This window comes from Staurois parvus, unplaced genomic scaffold (assembly GCF_062004578.1).
Source record: "Staurois parvus isolate SC_StPar_1 unplaced genomic scaffold, SC_StPar_1.0 ptg000019l, whole genome shotgun sequence".
NCBI lineage: Eukaryota > Metazoa > Chordata > Amphibia > Anura > Ranidae > Staurois > Staurois parvus.
The window spans coordinates 15,847,743-15,874,247 of NW_028317815.1; the positions used below are offsets into that span (position 1 = coordinate 15,847,743).

The 26,505-nt window shown below is 41.5% G+C and overlaps 1 protein-coding gene across 2 annotated transcripts in view; it reads left to right on the plus strand.

The window, feature by feature from the left end:
• The window catches only part of LOC149472904 (chloride anion exchanger-like), an 87,868-nt gene that overhangs the window by 38,264 nt on the left and 23,099 nt on the right, over positions 1-26,505 (plus strand). For both annotated transcript variants that reach the window (XR_016313896.1, XM_089685125.1), the window contains exons 8-16: positions 190-272; positions 2,489-2,636; positions 12,298-12,411; positions 14,143-14,220; positions 18,124-18,219; positions 20,698-20,804; positions 22,629-22,698; positions 24,919-25,011; positions 25,095-25,190. Coding sequence is in view for 1 of the 2 variants with exons in the window: in XM_089685125.1 (XP_089541251.1) it covers positions 190-272; positions 2,489-2,636; positions 12,298-12,411; positions 14,143-14,220; positions 18,124-18,219; positions 20,698-20,804; positions 22,629-22,698; positions 24,919-25,011; positions 25,095-25,190 (885 nt within the window). In the remaining variant the exon portion in view is untranslated. The remainder of the gene's footprint in view (positions 1-189; positions 273-2,488; positions 2,637-12,297; positions 12,412-14,142; positions 14,221-18,123; positions 18,220-20,697; positions 20,805-22,628; positions 22,699-24,918; positions 25,012-25,094; positions 25,191-26,505) is intronic.

Consider the following 26,505-nt stretch of genomic DNA (forward strand, 5'->3'; position numbering starts at 1 on the left):
CTGCACACTACTTAGTTCAATGTTATCCCACTAGAGTATACACACACCTCAAGAAACCTGCAGGGGGGGCCCAAAGTTTTGACTACTAGGGACATCCATACAGTTTAATCTAGCACTGATCTAACATTCACTCGGTTAAACAATGTTAGTTTTTAATTAATTGTATTCTAATATTTCTTATGCTTGCAGACAATTATTGCTGCTGGTGTGTCCTATGCATTTAACTTTAAAGTCAAGTACAATGTTAATGTTGTAGGAACTATACAGAAAGGGTAAGAATCTTATTATTTTTTTATATTTATCAAATAAAATGTTTCAATTTTTTTCTTATATGCCTCAGATCACAGCGATATCTTTCATCAAAAAAATGTATCAATTGTAATTTCCCAGAAGTCTGTCAAACACATAAAGATGGTTTCCCCCAGCACACTCCTTCAGCATTTGTATGGAACAGGCACATCCATGTATATTATTATATTATTATAATACAGGATTTATATAGCGCCAACAGTTTGCTCAGAGCTTTACAATATAAAGGGAGACAATACAGCAACAATACAGTTCAATACAAGTGGGTTAGGAGGGCCCTGCTCCTTGGAGCTTACAATCTAAGACCCACACATAGCCGTATAGCATAAAAAAAAGATGAAAACTGTGAGGAAGAGGTTTGTGGCTGGGAAACAGTTGCCTAATTTGACCTTCTCTGATTGTTTTCCTGAAATCCTTGGAAAGATATTGATTACATTTATATTATAAACGTAAATTTTTTTTAAATGGTAAATTTTAAAGGACAGGTATAGGGTTATGACCCCTCCTCCCCCCCCCAAAAAAAAAAAAAAAGCTATACACACCTCAATGCTGCAGCTGTTCAACATTGGCTGTTCGGCTCCATTCACACCTAAGCATTTTGGAGCTTGAAGCTCGAAACTACAAATAATCTCAAACTTAAAAAATCAATTGTTCCTTATGGTGCCTGTTCACACTTAATTGCACTATCAGGTGTGAGCAGGCACCAAAGAGAAAAAAATATTTTTAAGTCTGAGCATTTTATAGCTTTGAGCCTCAACCTACAAAATGCTGAAGTGGGAATGCAACCTTAGACAGAGAACCAATCAAATGCCCACTGATTGCTCAGCTCTTAGTCTGCTTGGAACAGACAGCAGTAAGTGTCAGTCACTGCTCTCTACTCTGGGGAGTGGTGGGCACAGCTGGCTCAGGTTCTCAGCCACGTCAAACACTAACTTGCTAAAGGCTTTTCCTTTTTAGCACTTCCAACTTTTTATTTGTAAACCTGACCCCTGTCCCTCAAACCTCTTAAAGTGTTACTAAACCTACAACAGTAAAGTCAGCCTGTATATGCAGTAAAGCATGCTGGTTATACTCACTATGGAATCTAATGAGTTAATCCTCCGCATTGTGTAAAAAGGATGCTTGCTCCTGTCTTCTCTGATCTTCCCCTTCTTCTACCATCCCCAATCCATCTGCTGATAGAACCGAGCCTGGGGGGCAAGCCGCACATGCTCAGTTTGGTGTGTATTGCTAGAGGGTTTTTTTTCTTGGGAGGGTGCATGTGATCAGCACAGGGCCCATTAGCGCACTCCAGACAGAGGGTCTGGGGTCATGCAGCCTCATAGGAAAACCAGGGGAGAATGAAAACTCCTGTTACAAGCTTCAACCAGTGCTCTGCTGGACACTGATAGAAGTCACAAGACTGCTATATACTGCTGATGAGAAAAGGTATTTAGCAGTTTATATTTACTAAAATAATTGCATTTCCTTTTTCTGTGTGCTGTGGGAGATCAGCTATAGTGAATGCAGGGTCCTGGGTTTAGTAACACTTTAAGCTTCAGTGTTGGCCAATCATTGTGATGGGCAACCTTATTAGGTAACAACGACAGCTAAGAGCCAGCAGAGGGAAGGATGGGGCTCTCGACCATGGGATGCGTATCAGAAATTGAATTCTAGAAGGCCCCAGTTTTATGAGAACTGGGAGTGCTAAAAAGGAAAAATATCCCCGTACAGGGAAAGTGGGGGTACCTGTTATGTTGTGCTATCAGCAGTTCAGATGTTTGCAAGTATCATCAGCATTGTCAATCTGCTAAACAAACACTTTAAGCTGGCCTTCGACTGCCTATCTGATAGACCTGGTAGGTAGCCCAATGGCCAACTGAAGCAGTGCACAAGGCAAGGCTGACAAAAAGTTGCATACGTGTTCCCAAAGTTGCCTATGTTATTCAAGCTGTAATGTCCTAATTTACATTAAAAGAAACGCAGCTGAAATATAAAGGATGTCTACTAGAAACCTTTTTTGCTTACTTATTACAAATCTTTAACTGTTTTGCATTTGATGTTAGTAGAATATATAATTAAATTAATTTCCAATTTATTCATCTCAATGTGGTAAAATAAATGAGCATATAAGCATAAAGCATAGGACTCCCTCTTAGAAATACAATGGCAAGCTAACAATGGTCACTTCTCTCCACAGATATCAGCCGCCTGCAGCGCCGAGTCTAGCTGTTTTTCAAGCTTGCATTGCCAATTCTTTCTCTATTGCTATTGTTGGATTTGCTGTGGCCTTTTCTGTTGCTAAGGTTTATGCAATTAAACATAACTATAACATTAATGGAAATCAGGTAAGCTCATTTTACAGGACTATCGGTGATCTGAGTGTGAGGTATGACAAAGATGCAGCCTGCAGTATCTGTGTCAAAGTGAAAGTATAAAACACGTGTTGCACACTTGCATTCTGAGTTTAATGAGTAAAAGAGTAATTGATCACATTACAGTATATATAAAATTACTTTCTTTATAGTGGCAGTGCAGACAACATGGAAAAGTGCATCAATTTGTATTAGAGTTACCATTACTAACATATAGGATAGTAAACAGAGAAGGTGAATATCAGAATAAAACTCAAACTGCACTAAGATAGCATAAACAAAGTGTGACTAACCTGTATCAAAGAGGAGAGCACAACACACATGTTGCTCACTTGCATTCCAAGTTTAGAGTGATATTGAAGGTAAAATTTTTAAAAGAAAAAAAATACCAAACATGTCATACTTAACTGTTTAGTGGTTTTTCACAAAGCAACCCCGATCTTCCTCTTTTCGGGGTCTCCTTGCTGGCGCTTCTGGCTTCTCCTCCCTGCCCCACTACCAAGCCGCTTGCTATAGGGGCACTGGTGCGTGCACGCTCCCGCACCCCACTCTCTATGTCCATAAAACATAGCGGAGCATGGTTCAGCCCCACTATTGGCTCCTGCCGCTGTGTCTCAGCCAATGAGGAGGCAGAGACCCGAGAAAGCCGAGTTTCCTGTGCACATTGCTGGACCGAGATGGGCTCAAGTATTTGGGGGGGCTGAGGTGGCTGCTGCACATTGAAGGTTTTTTACCTTCATGCATAGAATGTATGTAGGTAAAAAACCCTCAACCTTTAGAAACACTTTAATGTGAGCTTGTTGGTATTAGTCTCCTGAACTCACAATACAAATCATTAGAGCTCCCTCTAGCTGCAGCCTAGTAATGGGAGGTGAACACTCATGAATACCTATGAATATGTATTATATTACATATGTGTTTATTATTTATGATTTCTTTATGAATGAGTAACACAGTATACTATGTACCCCAAACTCATTCACGGTGGGAGGCATCCAGATTTTGACAAGTACCTCCCACATCACTTTTGGGAAACAGAATGTGAGTATGAGGCCCTTACCCCCATCAACATATGGACAAGGTTTTTTGCAGGGAGGGGCAGTGTTATCACAGCACTAATATAAAGTAAAATATACAGTAAGCGCTCAATACTGGTGGCAGCAGCTGAACATAAAAGGAAAACGCATATAAAGTCCCACAATTCAAAATATAAAAATGCAGCGCTTAAAAGAGTGATAAACACAGTCCAATGAAAGAAGTGCTCTGTGATTCCTAGTGCAAATGGTGGAAATTTACACTAACCAGATAGCGTAAAATTATACGCATGTGTGTATAAATCCTGTGGAATCCCCTTCTCCACTTGGATCTGGTCAAAAGAATAGCCGGAAAAGGTAGGTATCCTGCGCCCTCATGTGATAAAAGAGTGGTCCAGCAGGTCAGAGCGATGCCAATCTGAGGAAAGCCTCCCCCGTCCCAGGAGATCCTTAGGGGCTGTAAAAATGGAAGAAGCTCCTCACAGGAGACACAGGGGAGTACTCATAGTGTAGTAGATAAGGCTTTTAATGTAAAATATCTGTGCACAATGGACAGGGTATAGGCAGATATGGATGAATCACACTGACCCCTTGATATCAAAGATGGCCGCCGGGCCTCCTCGTGGCACCGGCGGCTTAGTGTCAACGGCGTCCTGGGTCCCACCTTTAGGAGAAGGGGATTCCACAGGATTTATACACACATGCGTATAATTTTACGCTATCTGGTTAGTGTAAATTTCCACCATTTGCACTAGGAATCACGGAGCACTTCTTTCATTGGACTGTGTTTATCACTCTTTTAAGCGCTGCATTTTTATATTTATCACAGCACTGACTGGTGCTTCTCTGTACTTACTGGAGCCCCAGCATAGGAACAAGAGGGGATCCTCTCAGTTATAAAAAATAAAATAAAAAACAAGCTTGGCAATCCAGGCTTAATTGACTTGAGAATGAAGGCAATGCATTGAATACTGGATTGCAGGAAGTGATGAATCACAGTATATGGAGGCTGGATGCCATTAGCTGGCACACTGTTGTGATGTCAAGGCAACTTTCCTCTTGTAATACCATTCAGCACTCTTTTGAAAGTTAACGTATCTCCTGTAGCCCACATGCATCTTCTGTGTCTCTATGTACTTTTGCACCTGGGGGAACTATTTCTGGGTATTCAACTGGTGATACACATTTGGGGGCACAATTGCTAATTATATGCATTCTCTTTGTGGGCTTATTTCTTATGTGTTTATTCATCTCACTGTTTTTTATCTAGATTTTTTTTGCAAGGTCACCCATCCCACAGCCTTGGGTGATTAGCTGTAAGAGGTACAGGAGAAAATGAAAAGAGGAATGAAAAGAACATATGTGTGTAATAAACCCACACTCTTTTTTATATCTCTGTATTTCTTGAACACCAAATAACATTTTAAACCTGGCTTATGGTGACTACCCACCGGCGCCCAGTGATTACTGAGCATCTTTGATGGGGAGGAAGATTGTTTTGTTTACAAACAATCTTCCTCCCTGTCAGCTCGAGCATACTGCTTGGGATGGCTGTGCACAGTACAACCATCCCAATCAGTGTGCTTACAGTGAAGAACACCCCCCCGCCTCCTAGTAAAACACTCCCAGCACACAGTTAACCCCTTGATAGCCCCTCACATTAACCCCTTCCTGTCCAGTGCCATTAGTACAGTGTCAGTGTTTTTTGTTAGCACTGATCACTGTATTGATTTCACTAAGGTGTCAGTGACACCAAGTTAGTTCCCCCCAGTGTCATTATGTCTGTCGAAGTCCCTCAGTCCTGCTAAAAGTCGCTGATTGCTGTCATTACTAGTAGAAAAAAAAATCCTATTACCTATACCATCATTTGTAAACGCTATAACTTTCACGTAAACCAATTAATTTACACATGTTGGGATTTTTTTTAGCAAAGACATGTTGCAGAATACATTTTGGCCTAAATTTATACGAAATTTGATTTTTTTTATTTTTTTACTGTTCAAAACTCTTTATAAAGTGCACTTTAAAGGGATAAATACTGTACAGGGACATGAATAAAAATTAATTTGTTAATGCATAGAAAAACAATTAATCCATTCTGGAGGTCAGAAAAAAGTAAAAAAAAGTCTTATCTGTTCAAAACTCTTTATAAAGTGCACTTTAAAGGCATAGTACTGTACAGGGACATGGTTAAAAAAAATTTGGAAATTCATTGAAAAACCAATTAATCCGTTCGTATTGCTAAAAAAATTTGTAAACCGAGGCATTATTTTCAATAGATTTTCATTCGTAAACCGAAAATTACGTTAACCGAGGCATTCGTAAACCGAGGTACGCCTGTACTAGTAAGACTAGTATTGTAGTGGGCACACACAGGACCTAACAAGAGAAAACTAGAAAAGCACGGAAAAGATAGAACACAATGAGCATCCTTATCATTGTGCATTAGATCTTCCTTTCTGTATGTCAGATATACTGTAGGTGGAGATAAACCAGTGACTGAAACTAATGTTTCAGTGGGAAGCAGCCCTCCATTATCACGGCATCCCACAGAAATGTCTGATGTACAATACATTTGTAATCTATTCATTTTCTCTTTTAAGAGTGCCGCTGCAACAGGCTTAAATGCATGAAGTAGAATTGTAATATGGGTTTTTTAGATTCTAAACAACAAAAATAGTATAACAGGAAAGTAAACCATTTGTTTTAGACTGAATTCATAATTATGATATTTAAGGTATTGTAACGGTAAACTCAATGTATTCTCTGCATTAAGGTAAAAAAAAACTTTTCTGTGCAGCTTCCCCCCCACCCCTTGCTCTGCCCTCCTTTATACTTACCTGAGCCCAATCTCGATCCAGCACTGTGCTTTCTCTCTCCCCACACTGGGCACAGAGGCAGCAGCAGGCAGGAACCATTGGCCCTTGCTGCTCTCAATCACAGCCAGTGAGGAGGGAGCCAGGGGCAGGGTTTGGCCAATGGAGACACAGAACATGGCTCAGGAGCGAGCCTGAATGAGTGCCCCCATAATAAGCAGCTTGCTACAGGGGCACTCAATAGGCAAGAGGAGCCAGGAGTGCCAGCGGGGGGACCCCAAAAAAGGAGGATTGGGGCTGCTCTGTGCAAAAGGAATGCATGTTTTTGTTTTTTACATTTATCCTTTAGAATCACTTTAAAAACTGAAACTAATTTGCAGTTTGATGAACGTACTAGTCATACATTTGTATCAGATTGAGGGCCAGTTCACACTACAAAATTGCACTCCAGATGCTTACAGTTCACACCACATGCAGTTCTGGTACAGTTTTGATCCAGTTTGCTATGTTTCAGTATGGTTCTGTGCAGAAAAGATGCAGCATGTTCTACTTTTTTTTCTGCACTGAAAACTAACTGGAACTGTCTGCACCAGGGCCATTGGAATACATGGAAAACACTGTGCATGCATTTTTGATGCAGAAAAGAAACACACTGGACTGCATCTAGTGTGAACTAGCCCTGAAAGCATATTCAGAACTTTACCGTAAAAATGACTACAGTCTGGTTCTTTTTTTGTCCAAGGAAATGACTGATTACACTGTAACCACCCGAGCAATACTGAGAATGTGTTTCTTTTAGAAATCTATTTAATTGAAATATAAGATAGCAGATTTTTTTTGTAGATTTCTAGCACTGTGGTTTATTATATGAATATCAGTACTGTCCAGACAATTACATAAAAAAAGGTCACATTGGTGCTATATACAGCTGGTAAAATAACTATTGAACAAATCACCATTTTTCTCGATAAATATATTTCTAAATGTGCTTTTGACATGAACTTTTTACCACACGTCAGTAAAAGCCCATGTAATCCATACATACAAAGAAACCAAAACAAATAAGTTCAGAAATTAAGTTATGTGTTATAAAATGGAATAACACAGAGAAAAAGTATTGAATACATTAACTGAAATGTATTTAATATTTGCTACAGTACAAAATCCTTTGTTGGTAATGACAGCTTCAAGATGCCTCCTGTATGGAGAAATTAATCGCATGCATTGTTCAGATGTGATTTTGGCCCATTCTTCCACACAAACAGTCTTTAAATCTTGAAGGTTCTGTGGGCCTCTTCTATGAACTCTGATGTTTAGTTCTTTCCATAGATTTTTTTCTTGGATTCAAGTCAGGTGATTGGCTGGGCCATTCTAGCAGCTTTATTTTCTTTCTTTGAAACCAATTGAGAGTGTCCTTGGCTTTGTGTTTGGGATCATTGTCTTGCTGAAATATCCACCCTCGTTTCATCTTCATCATCCTGGTAGATGACAGCAGATTTCTATCAAGAATGTCTTGGTATATTTTTCCATTCATCCTTTCTTCATTGTAATGAAGTTTGCAGTATAGTATGCAGAAAATTAGCCCAACACCATGATGATCCCACCTCCAAACTTCACTGTTGATATGGTGTTTTTGGGGTGATTTGCAGTGCCATTTGCCCTCCAAGCATGGTGTGTATTATGACATTCAAAGAGTTCAATTTGGTCTCATCTGACCAGACTTTATTCTCTCAGTATTTCAGAGGCTTGACTAAATGTTGTGCAGCAAACGTTAAATGAGCTTCAACATGCTTTTTCTTCAACAATGGAGTCTAGCATGGTGAGTTTGCATACAGGCCATGGCAGTTGAGTGCATTACTTATTGTTTTCTTTGAAACAGCTGTACCTGCTAATTCAAGGTCTTTCTGAAGCTCTCCACAAGTGGTCCTTGGCTCTTGGACAACTCTTCTGATAATTATTTTCACTCCTCTATCAGAAATCTGTCAGGAGCACCTGGTCGTGGCCAGTTTATGGTGAAATGATCTTTTTTCCACTTCCGGATTATGGCCCCAACAGTGCTCACTGGAACATTCAGAAGTTTAGAAATTCTTCTGTAACCAATGTCATCAGTACGTTCTGCAACAATAAGGTTGCAAAGGTCTCGAGAGAGCTCTTTGCTTTTACCCATCATGTGTAACACTTTGGTATTGAGACACCTTTTTATAGGTCATCAGTTGAGACAGAACCAGCCGATATTAATTTGCACTGACAAGGGGCAGGATTGATTTCTAATTACTGATAGATTTCAGCTGGTGTCTTGGCTTTCCATGCCTTTTTGCACCTCCCTTTCGTCATCTGTTCAGCACTTTTTCCCTGTGTCATTCTATTTTACTATACATAAGTTAATTTCTGAACGTATTTGTTTTGGTTTCTTGTATGTGTGGATTGCATAGGTTGTTACTGACATGTGGTAAAAATTGCATGTCAATAGTACCTTTAGAATTATATTTACTGAGAAAAACGGTGATGTGTTCAATGTATGTTTGTCAAGTGCTTCTTCTTACTAAATTATGTAATTCGAGTATAACTTTGGTCGGGCTATCAGTATTTGAACATTTGTATATTCATAACAATGTATACAAGAGGCTTTGAAGCAATTCTTACTGACCTCTGTATTTATAGCCACTACGAAACAATTAATCTTCAAAGTTTACAATTGACGGAGTGAAGTGATGTTAAAGAGGAACCTAAATCCCGCAGTCCCATAGACCTCCAGTTTTTCCCCATCACCCTGAATTTGTTCTGCTGCCCATCTACTTAATCTTGGGCAGCAGATCCATGCCTTCTGAATCCTGCCCACTACACTAAGCATAATGATATCTGAGGTTTCATTCCCATCCCTGGCTTCATCTTCTAGGCTGCACGGTGTTTAGCTGCAACCTGCCTCCTGACTGGCACTTGTGGCTGTCGGTAACTACATATGTTGAGTGCTCTGTTATATCCTAAAGAAAAGAAAGAATTTTGGTCACCAGTCTGTCAACTTTGCTGCATACCAGATACCCCAAGGTGCAGAAATGGAGGAGGAAAGTAGTAAATGTCTGCTGTGTACACAGTTGGACTCTGTAGGGAAAGGACAGAGGACTGCTTGAGGATTACAGGAGTAGATGGACAATATGCAATGCTGCAGTGTTCTGTTGCATTATTTATTATGCTTTTGGTGTTTTATTTGCTGTCTTTTGGTGTGTTTTATCAAAAGAAAATCCAAAAATGTGTTGAAGCAGAATTTATGAATGGCTGGGATCTGAATCTAGAATGTTTGTCCCATCACTCGCATTACACTGTTGTTTTCCCCCCTAAGCACTATTGTTGTTTCCACTGAACACTATTGTTCCCCCACCCAGCCACTAAGCACCATTGTCCCCCCTCCACACCCGTCACTGAGTGTCAATGTCCCTCCTACTGAGTATAAGTGTTTCTCTCCCATCCCCAGTAAGCAAGAGTGTTACTATCCTCACCCCCGCTACGCACCATCATCATGCTCCACTGACTCCAGTGCCCCTCCCATTGGCCACTGTCATAGAAAAACCCACTGCCTGTGTTGTGACCCTACTCATGCTCCAGGGGGACCTGTGCTGTCTCCCTGTCACTATCACGGGCAAAGTGGAATCCAGAGCAAAGCAAAAGCTCTGAGCTTTTGGCTCCATTTCAAGTCCTGAGCCGAACAGTAGTGGAGAAAGGATGGGGTGAGGCTAGCCCTGCTGGATGGGAAAGTGTCAGTGCTGACGACCAGGCAGGGATGGACACCGAGCTGTCACCGGGCTGAGTGAGGGAGTAGGAGGAGAGCACTGTCCAGAAGCTGGTACTGCTGTCATTGGGGAGGTAAAAAGATTCTGGTCGGATCCATGCAGAGAACAGACACACACCGCCCCACCCCTCCCCACAACTCCTGCTGACATTCACATTACAAAATTCTCATAAAATCCCATAACACCTCCTGAGGGGCCCCTAGGGACTGTGGGCTCCAGAGGTTTCAGATTTTAGTGTGACAGTTTTAGCAGGATGAGCAGAAGGGGAGCTAGATGGGGAATCTGTCATTTTCAGCACGGGGGGGGGGGGTTAATGTGACATTACCAGGATGGTGGGGGGATATCAGTAATTCCCTGGGGGGGCCATGTGTCATTACCTGGTGGTGGAGGGGGGTATCTGTCATTACCTGGTGGGGGAGGGGGATCATTCGCATTACCTGGTGGGGGAGGGGGATCATTCGCATTACCTGGTGGGGGGAGGGGGTTCATCTGTAATTACCTGGTGGGAGAGTTGGGGGTCATCTCTCATTACCTGGTGGGGGAGGGGGTCATCTGTCATTACCTTGTGGGGGTCATCTGTCATTACCTGTTGGGAGAGGTGGGGTCATCTATCATTACCTGGTGGGGGAGGGGGGTCATCTGTCATTACCTGTTTTGAGAGGGGGGTCATCTGTCGTTCCCCGGGGGGATCATCTGTCATTACACAGTGGCTAAATGGTAGGCACTTCCGCCTGGCAGTACTAGGGTCGTTGGTTCAAATCCCAACCATGGCACGACCTGCCTGCATGTTCTCCCTGTGCCTGCATGGGTTTCCTCCGAGTACTCCGGTTTCCTCCCACACTCCAAAGACATGCTGGTAGATGAATTGGATCCTGTCTAAATTGTCCCTAGTATGTGTATGTATGAATGTAAGTTAGGGACCTTAGATTGTACAGCCCTTGAGGGTTAGGGACTGATGTGAATGTACAGTATATATGTAAAGCGCTGCGTAAATTGACAGTGCTTTATAATACCTAAAATAAATAATAAAATAAATAAATTACCTGGTGGGGAGGGGGGGGTTCATCAGTCATTACCTGATGGGGGGAGGGGGTCATCTATCGTTACTTGGTGGGTGGAAGGAGGCCATCTGTCATTACCTGTTGGGGGGAGAGGGAGGTCATTTTCCATTACCTGGTGGGGGGGAGGGGTCATCTGTTATTACCTGGTGGGGGGGAAAGGGTCATCTGTCATTACCTGGTGGGGGGTCATCTATGATTAGCTGAAGGGGGGGTTCTTGAAGGAGGGGTCATCTGTTAATGCAAAAAGGGGGCAGGAGGGCATGTGTCATTACCAGGAAAGGGGGTGTTACTTTTCCATAACATCCTGCACCTCAGTGCTGTTTAATAACTTATAAAAGAAAGGTGTTTTAAAAAAAAAAGCTTTGATATCTGCAGTGGCACACTCTCTGATCAGCCCCCCACCCAGCCCAGTACAGTACCCCCCTCCTGCCCCTGCTCAGCCCTGCATGTGCACACAAGGTGGGGGCAGGCCGGCCACACTGTGAGCTGCTGGGTGAAAGCGGTGGGCTTGTATGTGGATCTGGAAGTCAGAGGACCTGCTGAGTTTCCTCTCATACAATCCTACCGCTTCCACCCGACAGCTCAGAATGTGTCCTGCCTGCCCCCTCTTTGTGTGCATGTGCAGACAGCAGCAGAGAGAGAGGAGAGAGAGACAGCCACCACACAGCTGTCATAGCTCTGGATGAAGGCTCGTTTTATTGTGCTTTTATTGCTGGTTCATAGTAAGTAAATACTTTGCCGTGAGGGACCTGGGCACAGGGTTGCTTTAAGTGCAAAATGTGGAGTCCTCAGGAAAACTGTGGACACTAAAAGCTATTGAACAGGTTACTTATGAAATGTGTATATTCAAAGTGAGTGCATGGAACTGCATGAACAGGGATGAAATACAAACAATAATCAATTCTAACAAAATATAACTTTCATAATTTCTACTACAGGAGTTAATTGCATTTGGGCTGAGTAATATTTTATGCGGCTCATTTAAAGGATTTGCTGCGAGTACATCTTTATCAAGGTCATCTGTACAAGAAAGCACTGGAGGAAAAACTCAGGTACTAAGAGGCCATGGGAGGGGAGATTTACCAAAGCTGGTGCACACAGAATCTGGTGCAGCTCTGCAAAGTAACCAATCAGCTTCCAGGTTTTATTGTCAAAGCTTAATTGAGCAAGCTGAAGTTAGAAGCTGATTGGTTACTATGCACATCTGCAGCAGATTCTGTGTGCTCCAGTTTTAGTAAATCACACCCATGTGATTATTATCTTCTCGCTTACTAGTGTGATTATTGTAAGAAGGCTATATATACAGTGCTCAGTATAAATGAGTACACTCCAACAGATTTGTCAGAAAATCTTTTACTTTCCATTCAGAATCAACATATTTCATGGGACACTATACTACAAAATACTCCCACAAATGCGGGCCATTGATTGCAAACAAGATTTGTTACTTTTCACACACAAAAAAGTATTTTTCCTAACAAATTCTCTCAAGACCATCTTGCAAAAATGAATACACCTGAATAGAAGTCTTAAGAACAAAGCTAAATTTTAGACAACAAAATCCTAATTAACAAGAATTCAACTACAGGTGAGCCTAATTATTCATTACACAGGTGTCCAGCAGACAGTTGATTAAAAAAGGGCATTACTTAACAAAGAAAACCTCTTCCCATTTCATGCTGTCAGCAATGGCACCACATGGATGAGAAATGTCACAAGGCCTGAGAAGGAAAATAATTTCTTTACACAAGAAAGGTGAAGGCTACAAGAAGATCAGCAAAGCTTTACTTATCAGTCAGAATACTGTAGCAAAAGTCATACAAAAATTTAACAAAGATGGAAGTGCAACCATCTCACAGAGACGTCCAGGCCATCCACGGAAGTTAACACCTCGACAGGAGCATCTTCTGATAAGAAGGGTTGAAGAAAATCACCATTCAAGTTCACTGCAGTTAGCTAAAGAAGTAGGAAGCTAAACTGGGGTCATTGTTTCCCATGATACAATATGACGTACACTACAGAGGAATGGCATGCATGGGTATCGTCCACAAAGGGAGCCTAAAGCTCATGCACAAAAAAGCCCACCTAGAGTTTGCCAAGGCCCATGCTGAAAAAGAAGAAGACTACTGGGACTCTGTACTCAGAACGTCTGACTGGACATCATTTTATGGACCACATCCCACCAATCCCAAAAAAAGGCAGCACCTACACGGATGTGCGTGGTATGTTGCTCTCGGCAAGATGAGAGTGGAAAAAAAATCCGCAAGGAAATGAGGTTCCACTGTCCTGATTGCGATGTCAGACTTTGTGCAGTCCCATGTTTCAAAATTTACCACACGCCTGATGTTTTCTAAAACAAAATGCAGTGTCTATATAATATTGTTTGGACAGAGTTCTGTGTGTTTGATTTGATTACATTATTTAATTTATTATTATATTATTATTTTGTATTATATTACAATTTATGATTTAATTTACTAAACTTTATTGCACCAAGGATGTCTACTAGACTCTTGTTTAAACAGATTTCAGTGAGTTATTCCTAAGAATTACAGGCCTACAATAATAAAACAACATATTTCCATTGAAAACAATGTACCACTTTTAGCACAGAAATACTGACATAATCATAACGCTAGGGAGGTTAATTACCACTGCAAGACAATCCATTAGCCTTTTAGTTCTCTACAGTATAGTAAAATAAAAGCTACTATTGAAAAACTGCTACTTTGACTGAGTGTTGCAAAATACTTTTCTTATTCTTACCTATGAACATTTCACAGGTTGCTGGCATCATTTCTGGAATACTGGTATTAATAGTGACATTGGCTGTTGGATACCTACTAGAACCTCTACCAAAGGTAATTTATTGGTGTGTTTATATGTTTTAATTGTGCTTCAAATATAGAAGTGTAGTACTACCCCCTTAGGAGTCTCTAGAGATTTGGGTCCCCCTATAGTCCTGCCAAGCCAGGAAACATGCATTTCCTTCCAGACTTGCACTGCAGAGACAGTAAACAGTCCTTGAACTTGTTATTTTGGATTTTTTTAAGGGATTGAAACTTGGATGGATATAAGGGATACATGGGATGCCCAAGGAACTGTAAAACAGAGGACAACTTCCTGGAACTATGTACAAGTACTCAAAAGGGTTTTGTCTTCTTGGAGAGCTATCCAGCCTTTTCTTGTGTACCACTTCAGATCACAGATGAAATCTCCTCTTCACCCAACTGCCTGAGGGAATTCCTGGGACCTAAAATGAAAGCAGTCCCAGATGGGAGCTAGTCAGGTTTCCCAGTAGAATGCTCTTCTCCCCTTATCTGGCCCAGGGGGTATGGGATTAGTCACTCAGTCTTTCCTGCAAACGTGTAGGTTGGTGGCTTACGCTTGGTTGGCTCCTCCCCTGCTTCCCAGGCTGTCTTCTCTTAAAGGACAGTGAGGCTAAAAGATCCTCCCTTCCAGCTCCCCCACCTGTAGGTAGATCCCACTCCTGGACTCCCTCCCAGGCTCCATACACCATCCTATTCACTCCATCCTCCACCCAAATTCTTCTTTTACTGAGTAGGCTTGGTCACTCTTACGGTCTATCCTGACCCTATGCCAAGCCTCCTGCTTGGGGATTGGCCAGGATACCTTGAGAGTGCAGACCAGCTCTTCCTCACCCCTGCTCACTGAATTCTAGAGACTTCTCCAAGTCTCTAGATCAGGGGGAAGTTCCAGAGAGCTGATCTTCAGAGCCTCTCAGCCCTGACCAAAATTTGACTATTTCTCTCAGCTGCTATTCAGCCTCCTACGGAAAAATAATTAACTTAGCTCCCCCCTAGCTACTTAGGAGGGTGCTACAGAAACAAACAAAAAAAAAACATAGTAATTCTAAATAATAAAATCTAAAATAAAGAAAATAAAAAACATTCTGATTTGAAATAATTCTGATAGCAAAATAAACACTATTTATGTTTTACTTTACAACAAATAGGACAAATAACAAACAACTGGAGCTAGATGATTAAATAACCCTTTCTATTGGTATTGGAATAGACACTTAAAATATTATCTCTGGGTATAAAAATAAAACAAATTTGTCCTTATATGCTCTGAAAATTGACCTGTGGCAAAACTAGTATATATTCAGACTAGGGCTGCACTGATACTGGTACCGGCACCAATACTCATCATTTGCACAAGTACTCATGCAAATGCTCTGATACCTGAAACTAAGACATTTGCAGTGTGATTTGAGCCCATACAAAATTAAAGGGCTCAAATTTCACTGCAAGGAATCACATGTGATTTGAACAGGAATGCAGTGCGATTCCTGTCCGAAACACATGTGTTTTCCCTGCGGGTGCAGTACGATTTTCTATGGCTCAAATTGCACCACACCCACAGGGAAAACCACATGTGTTTTGGACAGAAATTGCACTGCATTCCTGTTCAAATCACATGCGATTCTTTGCAGTGCAATTTAAGCCAATTCATTTTGTTTGGGCTTAAATGGCACCGCAAAGGTATCGGTAATTGGTATCAGGGAGTACTTGAGCACAAGTATCAGTACTTGTACTCACCGATAAAAAAAACGGTATCGCTGCAACTTTAATTCAGACAGATGAATTTATGGAATAATGCACTCTCGTACCATTATAACAGTATAAGGATGTCCATACATGGATAGTTTTTTTTTTCATCCAGTAGGCCAACAGATTAATCCATTCTTGCATTCTAGCAGTGGCACCCACTGATTGGCTGCAAAAATGGAAACATTTTCAACATGACCCTTCAGCAGAAGTCGATTAAAAAATGACTTCTGTTGTGTGGGGAAGCCCACACTGATCAAAGTTTGGCTGGTCCTTATTGGTCCAGCCAAATATTGATGAAAATGAAAATTCTTAGAGATAGTCTTATGAAAAATCATAAGGACATTCTCAGAACATTTGTTTGTCATTCAAAAGATCTTGGAATGAATGTACCAAATGAAATTCACATTCATGGTTAGAAATTAATTTGTTCGAGTAAAAATTTTCATCTTGCTCCTTCAAATTTTCTAGTCAATGTGGATGAAAAACAAACATTTATTTGACCTACTGTACTAATGGTTCGAAAAATTAAAGAACTTTCTTAGCACCTTTTCTTCCCCTAGATTTTTAGTTCAAAATTTTACCCATCTATGGCCAGCTTTAATCTTTTCTCACATACCCCTTAAACATACTAATGCAGGCCATAGATGGGTCGAAAACCGGCAGTTTTTTAAAAAAAAACAAAACAAAAAATCGGTCGTTCAATAGGCGGACATTACCACCAACGGTAAAAAAAAATCGGCCGATTTTCATACTGTCTACGGCCGCAATTTAATTACTTCTGTCCCTGCAGAGCTCCGCTATTATATTTGACATTAAAAAGTATTGCGGTTGCAACATTGTATCTATTTGTATCCATTTCGGATACAGATGTTTTTATTCGGATACAAATAGATACATTGTTGCAACCACAATACTTTTTCATGTCAAATATAATAGCGACTGGAATTCTTCTTCTTTTTCTTCTTCTTCTTTTGCTTGCAGGTCATGGCTCATGCGCAGATTTTTTATCGGTAAAAAGATCAGCTGATTTGCCCATCATTGCTGTAAAAATCGGCCGATCGGTAAAATCGGCCGATTTTTTTCCAACTTTACTGGTTAAAAAAATTTGCCAAAATCCAGAAAAACAGCCGACCAATTAACCCATTAACAGTGTGAATATCGGCCAATTATTTTTCGGCCGAAAAATCGGCCGATTTTCGACCCATCTATGGCCTGCATAAGGCTGGCCATACATTATGCAATTTTCTTTCTTCATCCAATTGTTGAAGGAAAGAAAACCACTCCATTCCCCCATAAATGTAGTCAATGTTATTGTGGGAATCCCTCCCGCAGAGCTATTGTATTCTGACAGTGGGAGTTTCCCCCCCAATAACACTGTTGCAGGCTATAGCCAGAAGCAGTGATTGTATGAAACAGGCTGGTTTTACTGAAATGAATATATAGATTAACTGCAGTACAACCAGCATGCCCATAGATGGATCAAAATTTGGCTGGTTCAGTCTGTCTATGTACGGCCTAATGAGTTACTGGCCTATGTATAAAATGGACTCCAGAGTGTGAACTTATGTGACTGTCATAGGAACATGACATTGATTCTTCTTCAGAAGTTTAGTGTGAATGGTTTAATACTGAACTCTAGGAAAAATATTTTTGAACATTTGCAATGTAAGAATAAGTTACCAGCAATGATGTGCGCTCCATGTGCAGTTGCTGCTATGTTCCCTAAAACCGCTAGTTTCATGACTTCCTAACACTAAAGTAAGGGATGATTATCCAGAGCTATAACATACAGTTCCAGCTGGAGTGAAGTCCTCTCAAGGATGTCTCTTGCTCTCCACTTCCTCCATTCATTCATTTCACTGAATACAGAGCATTCTGTGATTGGAGGAGGTGGGATCATGATGTCCATCCACCCCTCCTCTAATCACAGAACACCAGATAAAGAACTGTACTCCAGCCAAAATTGTAAGGTTTGGCACATACTGTAAGGTATGGGAGGAATGAAACTAACAGTTTTAGAGAATGCAGTTGCAGCCACAAAACATTAGATGAAACTTATTCTTATGTTGTTCAAAAATAATTTTTCCTAGCGTTTAACTGTAATCATCTTGGTAAAATGCTGCTAACTGACAATGAAATGCTGCTAGGCTGACAATGAAAATCTTTGTTGTGCTTTTTGTTTTATAGTCAGTTTTGGCCGGCATTATCCTGATAAATTTAAAGGGGATGCTGCTGAAATTCAATGAAATTCCTGTGTTGTTTAGGAGAGACAAATATGACTGTGTAAGTAGATTGTTATTTTTATTATTTTTTTCTTCTTTGCATTGGATTTGTATGTTTACTATCTAAATATCAATAATGTTATATTTATTTTATTTAGAGCTGTCCATCAAGGCTCCTACAGGAATAAGATTAAGTACATATACAGTTGCAAGAAAAAGTATGTGAACCCCTTGGGATTACGTGGAGTTTTGCATGAATTGGGCATAAAATGTGCTCTGAACGTCATCTAAGTCACAACAATAGAAGAACACAGTCTGCTGAACATAATACTACACAAACATTAGATGTTGCCATGGTTTAATTGCACATAACATGTAAACATTCACAGTGCAGGGAGGAAAAAGTATGTGAACCTTTGGACTTAATAACTGGTTGACCCTCCTTTGGCAGCAATAACCTCAACCAAACGTTTGCTGTAGTTGCAGATCAGACCTGCACAACAATCTGGAGTAATTTTGGACCACTCCTCTTCACAAAACTGTTTCAGTGTAGCAATATTCTTGGGATGTCTGGTGTGAATCGCTCTCTTAAGGTCATGCCACAGCATTTCAATCGGGTTGAGGTCAGGACTCTGACTGGGCCACTCCAGAAGGCGTATTCTGTGCTGTTGCAGCCATTGTTTTGTTGAATTACTTGTATGCTTTGGGTCATTGTCCTGTTGCATCACTCATCCTCTGCGGAGCTTCAGTTGGCGGACAGATGGTCGTACGTTTTCCTGCAAAATGTCTTGATAAACTCTGGAATTCATTTTCCCATTAATGACAACAATCCGTCCAGGCCCTGAGGCAGCATAGCAGCCCCAAACCATGATGCTCCCTCCGCCATGCTTTACAGTGGGGATGAGGTTTTGATGTTGGTGTGCTGTGCCTTTTTTTCTCCACACATAGTGTTGTGTGTTCTTCCCAAACAACTCAATCTTGGTTTCATCTGTCCACAGTATATTTTGCCAGTAGTGCTGTGGAACATCCAGGTGCTCTTTTGCAAACTTCAAACGTGCTGCAATATTCTTTTTGGACAGCAATGGCTTCCTCGGTGGTGTCCTCCCATGTACTCCATTCTTGTTTAATGTTTTCCTTATTGTAGATGTGTCAACAAAAATGTTAGCATGTGCCAGAGATTTCTGTAGGTCTTTAGCTGACACTCTGGGATTCTTCTTTACCTCATGCAGCATTCTGCGCTGTGCTCTTGCAGTCATTTTTACAGGACGACCACGCCTAGGGAGAGTAGCAACAGTGCTAAACTTTCTCCATTTGTAGACAGTCTGTCTTACCATGGACACATGAACATCAAGGCTTTTGGAGATACTTTTGTAACCCTTTCCAGCTTCATGCAAGTCAACAATTATTGATCGTAGGTCTTCTGAGAGCTCTTTTCTGCGAGGCATGGTTCACATCAGACAGTGCTTCTTGAAACCAGTAAACCCAAAACAGGTGTGTGTTTTTTAAGGGCAGGACAGCTGTCAGCAACACATCCAATATCATCACACTAATTGGAGTCAAGGTTGGCTCACTCCTGGCTCCAGTTAGCTCTGGGAGACGTCATTAAGCTAGGGCCTCACATACTTTTTCCTCCCTGCACTGTGAATGTTTACATGTTATGTGCAATTAAACTATGGCAACATCTAATGTTTGTGTAGTATTATGTTCAGCAGACTGTGTTCCTCTATTGTTGTGACTTAGATGACGTTCAGAGCACATTTTATGCCCAATTCATGCAAAACTCCACGTAATCCCAGGGGGTTCACATACTTTTTCTTGCAACTCTAGATCAGGGGTGCCCAACTGCTGTCCCATGGAGCCCTCTGATGTGGCCTCCTGCTCTGGGATGAGGGGTCAGCATACCCAGATCACGGGTCCCTGACCCAGCATCCCAGAGCATCAGTGTTGAGAATGGAGCCGGCAGAAGAAGAAGCATGTGGCTGCAGTAGAGAGCAGAACCAATGCTCTCTGTATAGCGCCGGCTCCTGTTACAGGTGGAATGATACCAAATGCACTCTGCCTGGGATAGCAACAGCCAGCGATACCTGCAGGGTGACTCCTGAAGTGAAGATTGTGTTTAAAGGTCAGGTTTTTTTTAATTAAAACCACAAAGCAATGGGCATATCTGTTCTAGTTCTGCACTGGTTACTCTGGGCTGCATTCAAACTGATCCACAGGTGCAGCGCAGTGATCCTGTGGGTTACCTGCACTGAGCCATAGACTTTTATTATATCCTGCAGGTTTTGTGCAGTTTCTGAAAGCACACCAAAACTCCTGAATGCAGAAGTTGTGGTGCACTTTCAGAAAGTGCACCACACCTGCAGTATGTAATAGAATTCTATGGCAAAGTACAGGTAACCCGTAGGAAAGCCACAGGTGCACTGCAGTATGTAAGCAGCTTTGGCCCTTTTCACATGATCAGTCCAATCAGGTCCACCTGTCTGCCCCTGGTTGTGCTTATTCTGATCACTACAGATTAAACTGTGTGTTTTCCTGACAGCTTGTCTGGATATTGACATTCCTAGCCTCTGTAATTCTTGGTCTGGATCTTGGCCTCGCTGTTGGTGTGGGAATTGAACTTCTGACCGTGGTGTTCCGTGTGCAATTGTAAGTGAACTTGCCTATTTTATTATGCTAGATAAATAGAAGCATCTTTACATGCCTTACAAAGAGAAATCACAGTTTGTATCTTAACATATAAAATGCTGCCTGATCTTGCAGAAAAACATATTTACATAGGCAATTATCGTAGAGTTCTTTCATATAGTCGTTCAGCTCAGATCTGCCTGCAAGTTTTTCTGGCAGATCTGAACAAAAGCTCTGTGTAAGTCTATGGGCAGGCAGATGTAAATGGACGTGTATATGTTTACATCTGGTTACCTCTGAGCACATATAGGTCCAAAAAAACTCACCATAAAAAGTCTTTAAAGTCGATATCACAAAAGTGGCATCCATATTGGTTGGCTCAGATTCAGCAGAGAATCTGTTCATGGAACCCCTACTGGTTGGACGGACAAAGCTTGTGTGAAAGGGGCTACTGTACTGTATAAATCAGAGGTAGGCAATTCATTTTCCCAAGAGGCAACAGGAGAAACTACGACAGTTGTGGAGGGCCAAACTTAACTCTGCTCAATATTGATTTTGGCCCTGGAGTGGTCCAAAAGTATGTAAAAATATAGAAAACAAACACCTGGCACTAGGAATAATAAGTACAACTGCTTATGAAATAGGTCTCTTTCAAATGGGCAGTCAGGGAGTGGTAGGTTTTACCGATCCCCAGCCACCCACCCAAACTGTAAAATAACAGTCGGAAGGGCCTGTTCACATGCCGCTGCTGTGATGCTTTGCTCTGTGGCCTCAGCATTTTTAATTTGGGCTGCAGAGTCTGAAATATGGCACTGCTTATCAACCTTGGCTATTGAGTCCAATGGGGCCACTGCACAACCATGTGCAATGCATGGGATTGCAGCTCGGTAGTGCAGTGCTATAGGATTAAATCAAGTGGTGAGGATGCCTGAAAAGCACTGTGACAGAAAGGAGAGAGCCTAACATCAATACATTAGAGATTTCTGCAGGTCCTGACCTGGAGTGAAAATCAGGAATGCAGCTCCTGGGGTTTGCAGCATGCAGGCACTGACAGAGGAAGAATTTGGCCAGATAGCAGAGTGGTTGAAGAAAGTCTCCTAGGCAGGGGCGGACTGACAACTCATGGGGCCACCGGGCAATACAGAATCATATGGCCCCTGTGTTCTTGCCCAAACTCAAAAAAGCCTATGAAAAAGGTACCAGGGGCATCTCATGGGGCACCCTACTGACCCTGGGCCCTCGGGCAGTGCCCGAGTTTCCAAATGGTCAGTCCGCCCCTGCTCCTAGGCAATGTTGTCCCACCAGAACTAAGCCCCCTGCTGTATTGATCAGCTCATAAGGTTCTCTACTTCCAGTTCTTGCAGTTCTCAGCATGGGCATCTGTCAACTTGCCTCTCTAAGCCTGCCAGCTTCCTCAGTGAAGCATGCTGACAGTGGAGGCATCGAGGGCCAGCTAGGGATAGCTAAATGCTGGATGTGGCCCCGGGGTTGCAATTTTCCTCAGTTTGGTCTAAATTACCAGAAATATACTATTTTCTTTCTTCTTTTATGCTTTTTGGGCTCTTGAAGTGTATTTTGGCAAGTGATAAAAGTTATGATTTATTTGGTCTGCCAATGAAATGCTGTGTCTGCACATATTGAGCGCTTAGGAGAGCATCCCCTGGATGTGGTTGTATTTACAGACACAGTTGTGTTCACACTTTACAGCAGCAATCAAAATTTTAAATATTCAAATCAATCAACATTTATTAGTCTTGCTTCTGCTAACGTCTTTGTTCATGCTTGTCATACGACATTAGTGATGTTGTGACCAATACATACTAAAACCTTTTTTTTATTTTGCAGCCCCAAGTTTACAGTATTAGCCAATATTGAAAAAACCGACATCTACAAAAACAGGAAAGATTTTTATGAAGTAAGTCTTGGCAAAATTATAACTAACATTTTACTTATGAACTAAAGCAGTTGAAAGTACAATGGTAATGTGCAGAATCCATAGCAGCCAATAAAATTTCAGTTTGCAAAAGTCAGTTTAATGAGGTATACATTATGTTTGTATGCTATAGATTATTGTAGTTTGCACACTGTATTTACACTTTTTGATTAAAACGGAACTAAACCCTCCTATCATTTTCTGCTAAGGAAGCTGCCATCTTAGTTTGATCTTCAACTGTCATGGTGCTGCACATGTGATCATGTGCAGCACCAGCCATTTGATGGTTTGACAGTTTGGTTAAGAGCGCCAGCAAATGTAACAGTTATCATTCACAGCATGTGCCAGGAATGTAACTGTTTTTTTAAACTGTTAAATCAATGGGTTTAGTTCTACTTCAAGGCCTCGTTCACACCATACATGCAGAAAAACTGCTGGAAAAAACATACAGATTTCACTTGCAGAGACACGAGTTTAATCAGTGTGACGGATCACCTGGCACCCGCCTGGGTGCCTCCTGCCAGAGAGCTGCTTCCTTGCTGCTGGAACACAGGAACAAGGTATTATAGCTGAGAATTGCACCCAAAAACTTAGGTGCAAAAAGGAACAATTTTTATTGAAAATTCACACATAATTTATACCACACAAAATCAGAAAAGTGCTTGTTCACACTATCCTAAACAATGCAAACTTTAAAACGTAATATCATCATCCATCTAATAGTACATCTAATGAACAGCTAGCAATTAACAGAAACCTAATTAAACAGTGATCTAATGAATGGTAAGCTAATCAACAGTCAGACACCCAGAACAGCTTTGATTAGTCAGGGCTCCCGCCCCAGACAGTCTGGCACCTACATAGGACTACAGAGCAGAGACCAATGTGACCAGCTCTTTCAAGGAACATGTAAAAAAAAAACAGGAATTGTCTTTAGGACAAATACAAGAAAACAATCCTTCAAAAATGGGAATATAACAAATAACAGGGTGAAGAATGTGAATAGAAAAGGTCTCTACAGCCAGTGTCTGTGACAATCAGTTTTCGGCTAGGTTTGCACTAGTGCTGGCCACACAACCTGCATTTGCTCATGTTTCACACAAAAAAATGGTGCATGTACCTTTTAAAAAAAGCATCTTTAGGATCTCCCTGCAGTTCCGATCACACTGTGGGCTGAGATGCGTGGGGGTGCCATTCAGAATGAATGGCAGCAATGCACGTTTCACAAGAGCAGTGTGATAAGGCTGAGGGTGGTTGTGGGTGCAGGAACAGGTGTGATTCTGTGGGATAGTGTGAACCAGGGCTTTCATGCTCATTTCAGTGAGTTTTAGGCTTCATTCACACCAGTGTGCAGAGATATTCGTTTTTCTGCACACGTGCTGCAAGGACACAAAGATAACAGTTGTTCTCAATGTGCCCTGTTCACACCACACCAATATCAGTGTGTAACACTAGCAACACCAGTGTGAACAAGGACTAAAGCCCAACTTAATTTTCAGTTTAAATCATTTAAATACTTTTTAGTTGCTTCAAAACAAATCATGTGCATAATCTTAACTAGACCATACATTGATTGAAATTCAGCTGGTTCAGTAGGGACTGGAATAATTTTAATCCATGTATTGGCTAGCTGGTTGTACATAAGTCAACCTATTCATCAACTTGTGTACAACCAGCCTGTTAGGTTTTTCCCAAAGTATCAGTGCTCCCAGCTATGGCCACCAACACTGATCCTTGTATTCTGAAGGCAGGGAAGGCTCCCTGCCAACAATAGCACAGCAGGAGGATTCCCCATCCACTTTAAATGTATGGATAGGGGAATAAGCTAATTTTTTTTTCGTTCAACCTGCTGGTTGAAATAAAAACAAATGAATCATGTGATCTACCCAAAACTATGTCATATGAACACTTACCTAAATTATCAAATCAATTTTTGTCCAATCAGGCAACAAACTGTTGTTTTCTTTGGAAAGCAATTCCAACTTGAATAGAAAAGACTGTCCTCTGCCAACATGCTGTAGAGATAGACTCTTTCTTTCTTTGAGGAATCGGTGGATTCTCTGTAGAGGTCCAACAAGCCACTGATAAGTCAGAGCTAAATCTCTCCAATCAGCACACCTTTTGTTTTGATGTGCCTGGAATGTATTTGGCTGATTTAAAGTTCAGCTGGGCTTAAGCTTAATTCATTTTTTTTTGTGCCAGATTTGTGAGCCTAAAGGAGTTAAGATCTTCAGATGCCCAGCTCCTGTTTTCTTTGCCAATAGTGAATTCTTCAAAGAGAAACTCATTGCTGCAGTAAGTTTTTCCTTTGGTTTGATCTAATTTCCGTACTAATATTCTGCCTATACTCTTTTATCTAACGTTCTTATTGTGCTCAGGCTGGCTTTAATCCAATGTGGGTGCTTCGTAAGCGAAATAAGGCTCTGAGAAAAATCAGGAAGCTGGTAAAGAAGGGAGAGCTACAAGTCACGCCAGTAAGTAGATATTTCTATGCACTATAAACACCACTGAATTCAAGGGGGCTATGTACCAAAACATATATGTAAAGAGCTGCGTAAATTGTCCGCACTATACAAGTACCTATAAATAAATAATTCTGCAAAAAAAAAAAAACCTTTCAGTTGGGATAGGGTGTTTCAAGCAGCTTAAAAGGCACCACTTAAAATACACAAACCCTTTAAATAACTTGAGGGATGCCTTAAGACTACAACTGCTGATATGAAATAGCATGACGTAGTCCTTTAACATATAGCCTGGGAGGCCAGGAAAGGGGGTGGCAGCTAAAAAGGATGTAGGGATTTGTAGGGGGACTTCTGGTCCTCAGATATCTACCCCTCCCAGGAAAATGTGTACAGGGATTTGTTAAAACACCTTATTGTTCATTCCCCTCCCAAAAAAGTTCATTGTAAACAAACACCAAGACACCTTGAAAAAGTCTCATAATAACTCAAAAATAGTTTAAATAGTCTCTCCAGACGTAAATCCATCATCCGTCTTGAGGTTCCACTGTCTATTGATGTGTCCCCGCCACCTCAATTACTCGCCACCCGACGTTGTTTCCCTGCTGCACTCTAATCATTAAGTGACAGATTCCCAGCACTGCTGTAAACACAGTGCCAGGGATCCTAGGTGATATCATTGTATCACCTATGTACTCATTTGCCTAGGAGGAGCTATATATCTGATGCCCCCCCTTGCAAGCCATCCCCCAATTTCAAAAGGAAATTGGCCAAGTATAGACAGGAAGGGGACTACACGTTCACTGCCCTTCCTTTCCTGCCCACCAAACTGTATACCTGGATAAGGATCTAGGTGGCATTTTAAAGCAGATCTCATGCCTTTTAATTACATTTGTTTATTTAAATAATTACATTGGACTGTTGTATAACAGCACTTTCAGCTTCAAAGCGATTGGAAAGGTTCAAATGTGTTTTTAAAAATAATAAACATGTCATACTTACCTGCTCTGTGCAATGGTTTTGCACAGAGAAGTCCCGATCCTCTTCTTCTCGGGTCCTCTGCTGGCGTTCCTGGCTCCTTCCCCCTGCTGAATGTTGCCAGAGCAAACTAGTCTGACACACAGAGTGCGGCTCGGGCCCACCCCCCAATCCCTCCTTACTGGCTTTGATTGACAGCAGTGGGAGCCAATTGCTCCCGCTTCGGTGTCTCAGCCAATGAGGAGGGAGAGAACAAGGAGAACAGCTGCTCTTGTGCACATCACTAGATTAAGATTGGCTCAGGTAAGTAGGCTGAGGGGGGAGCTGCACATTGAAGGTTTTTTTACCTTCA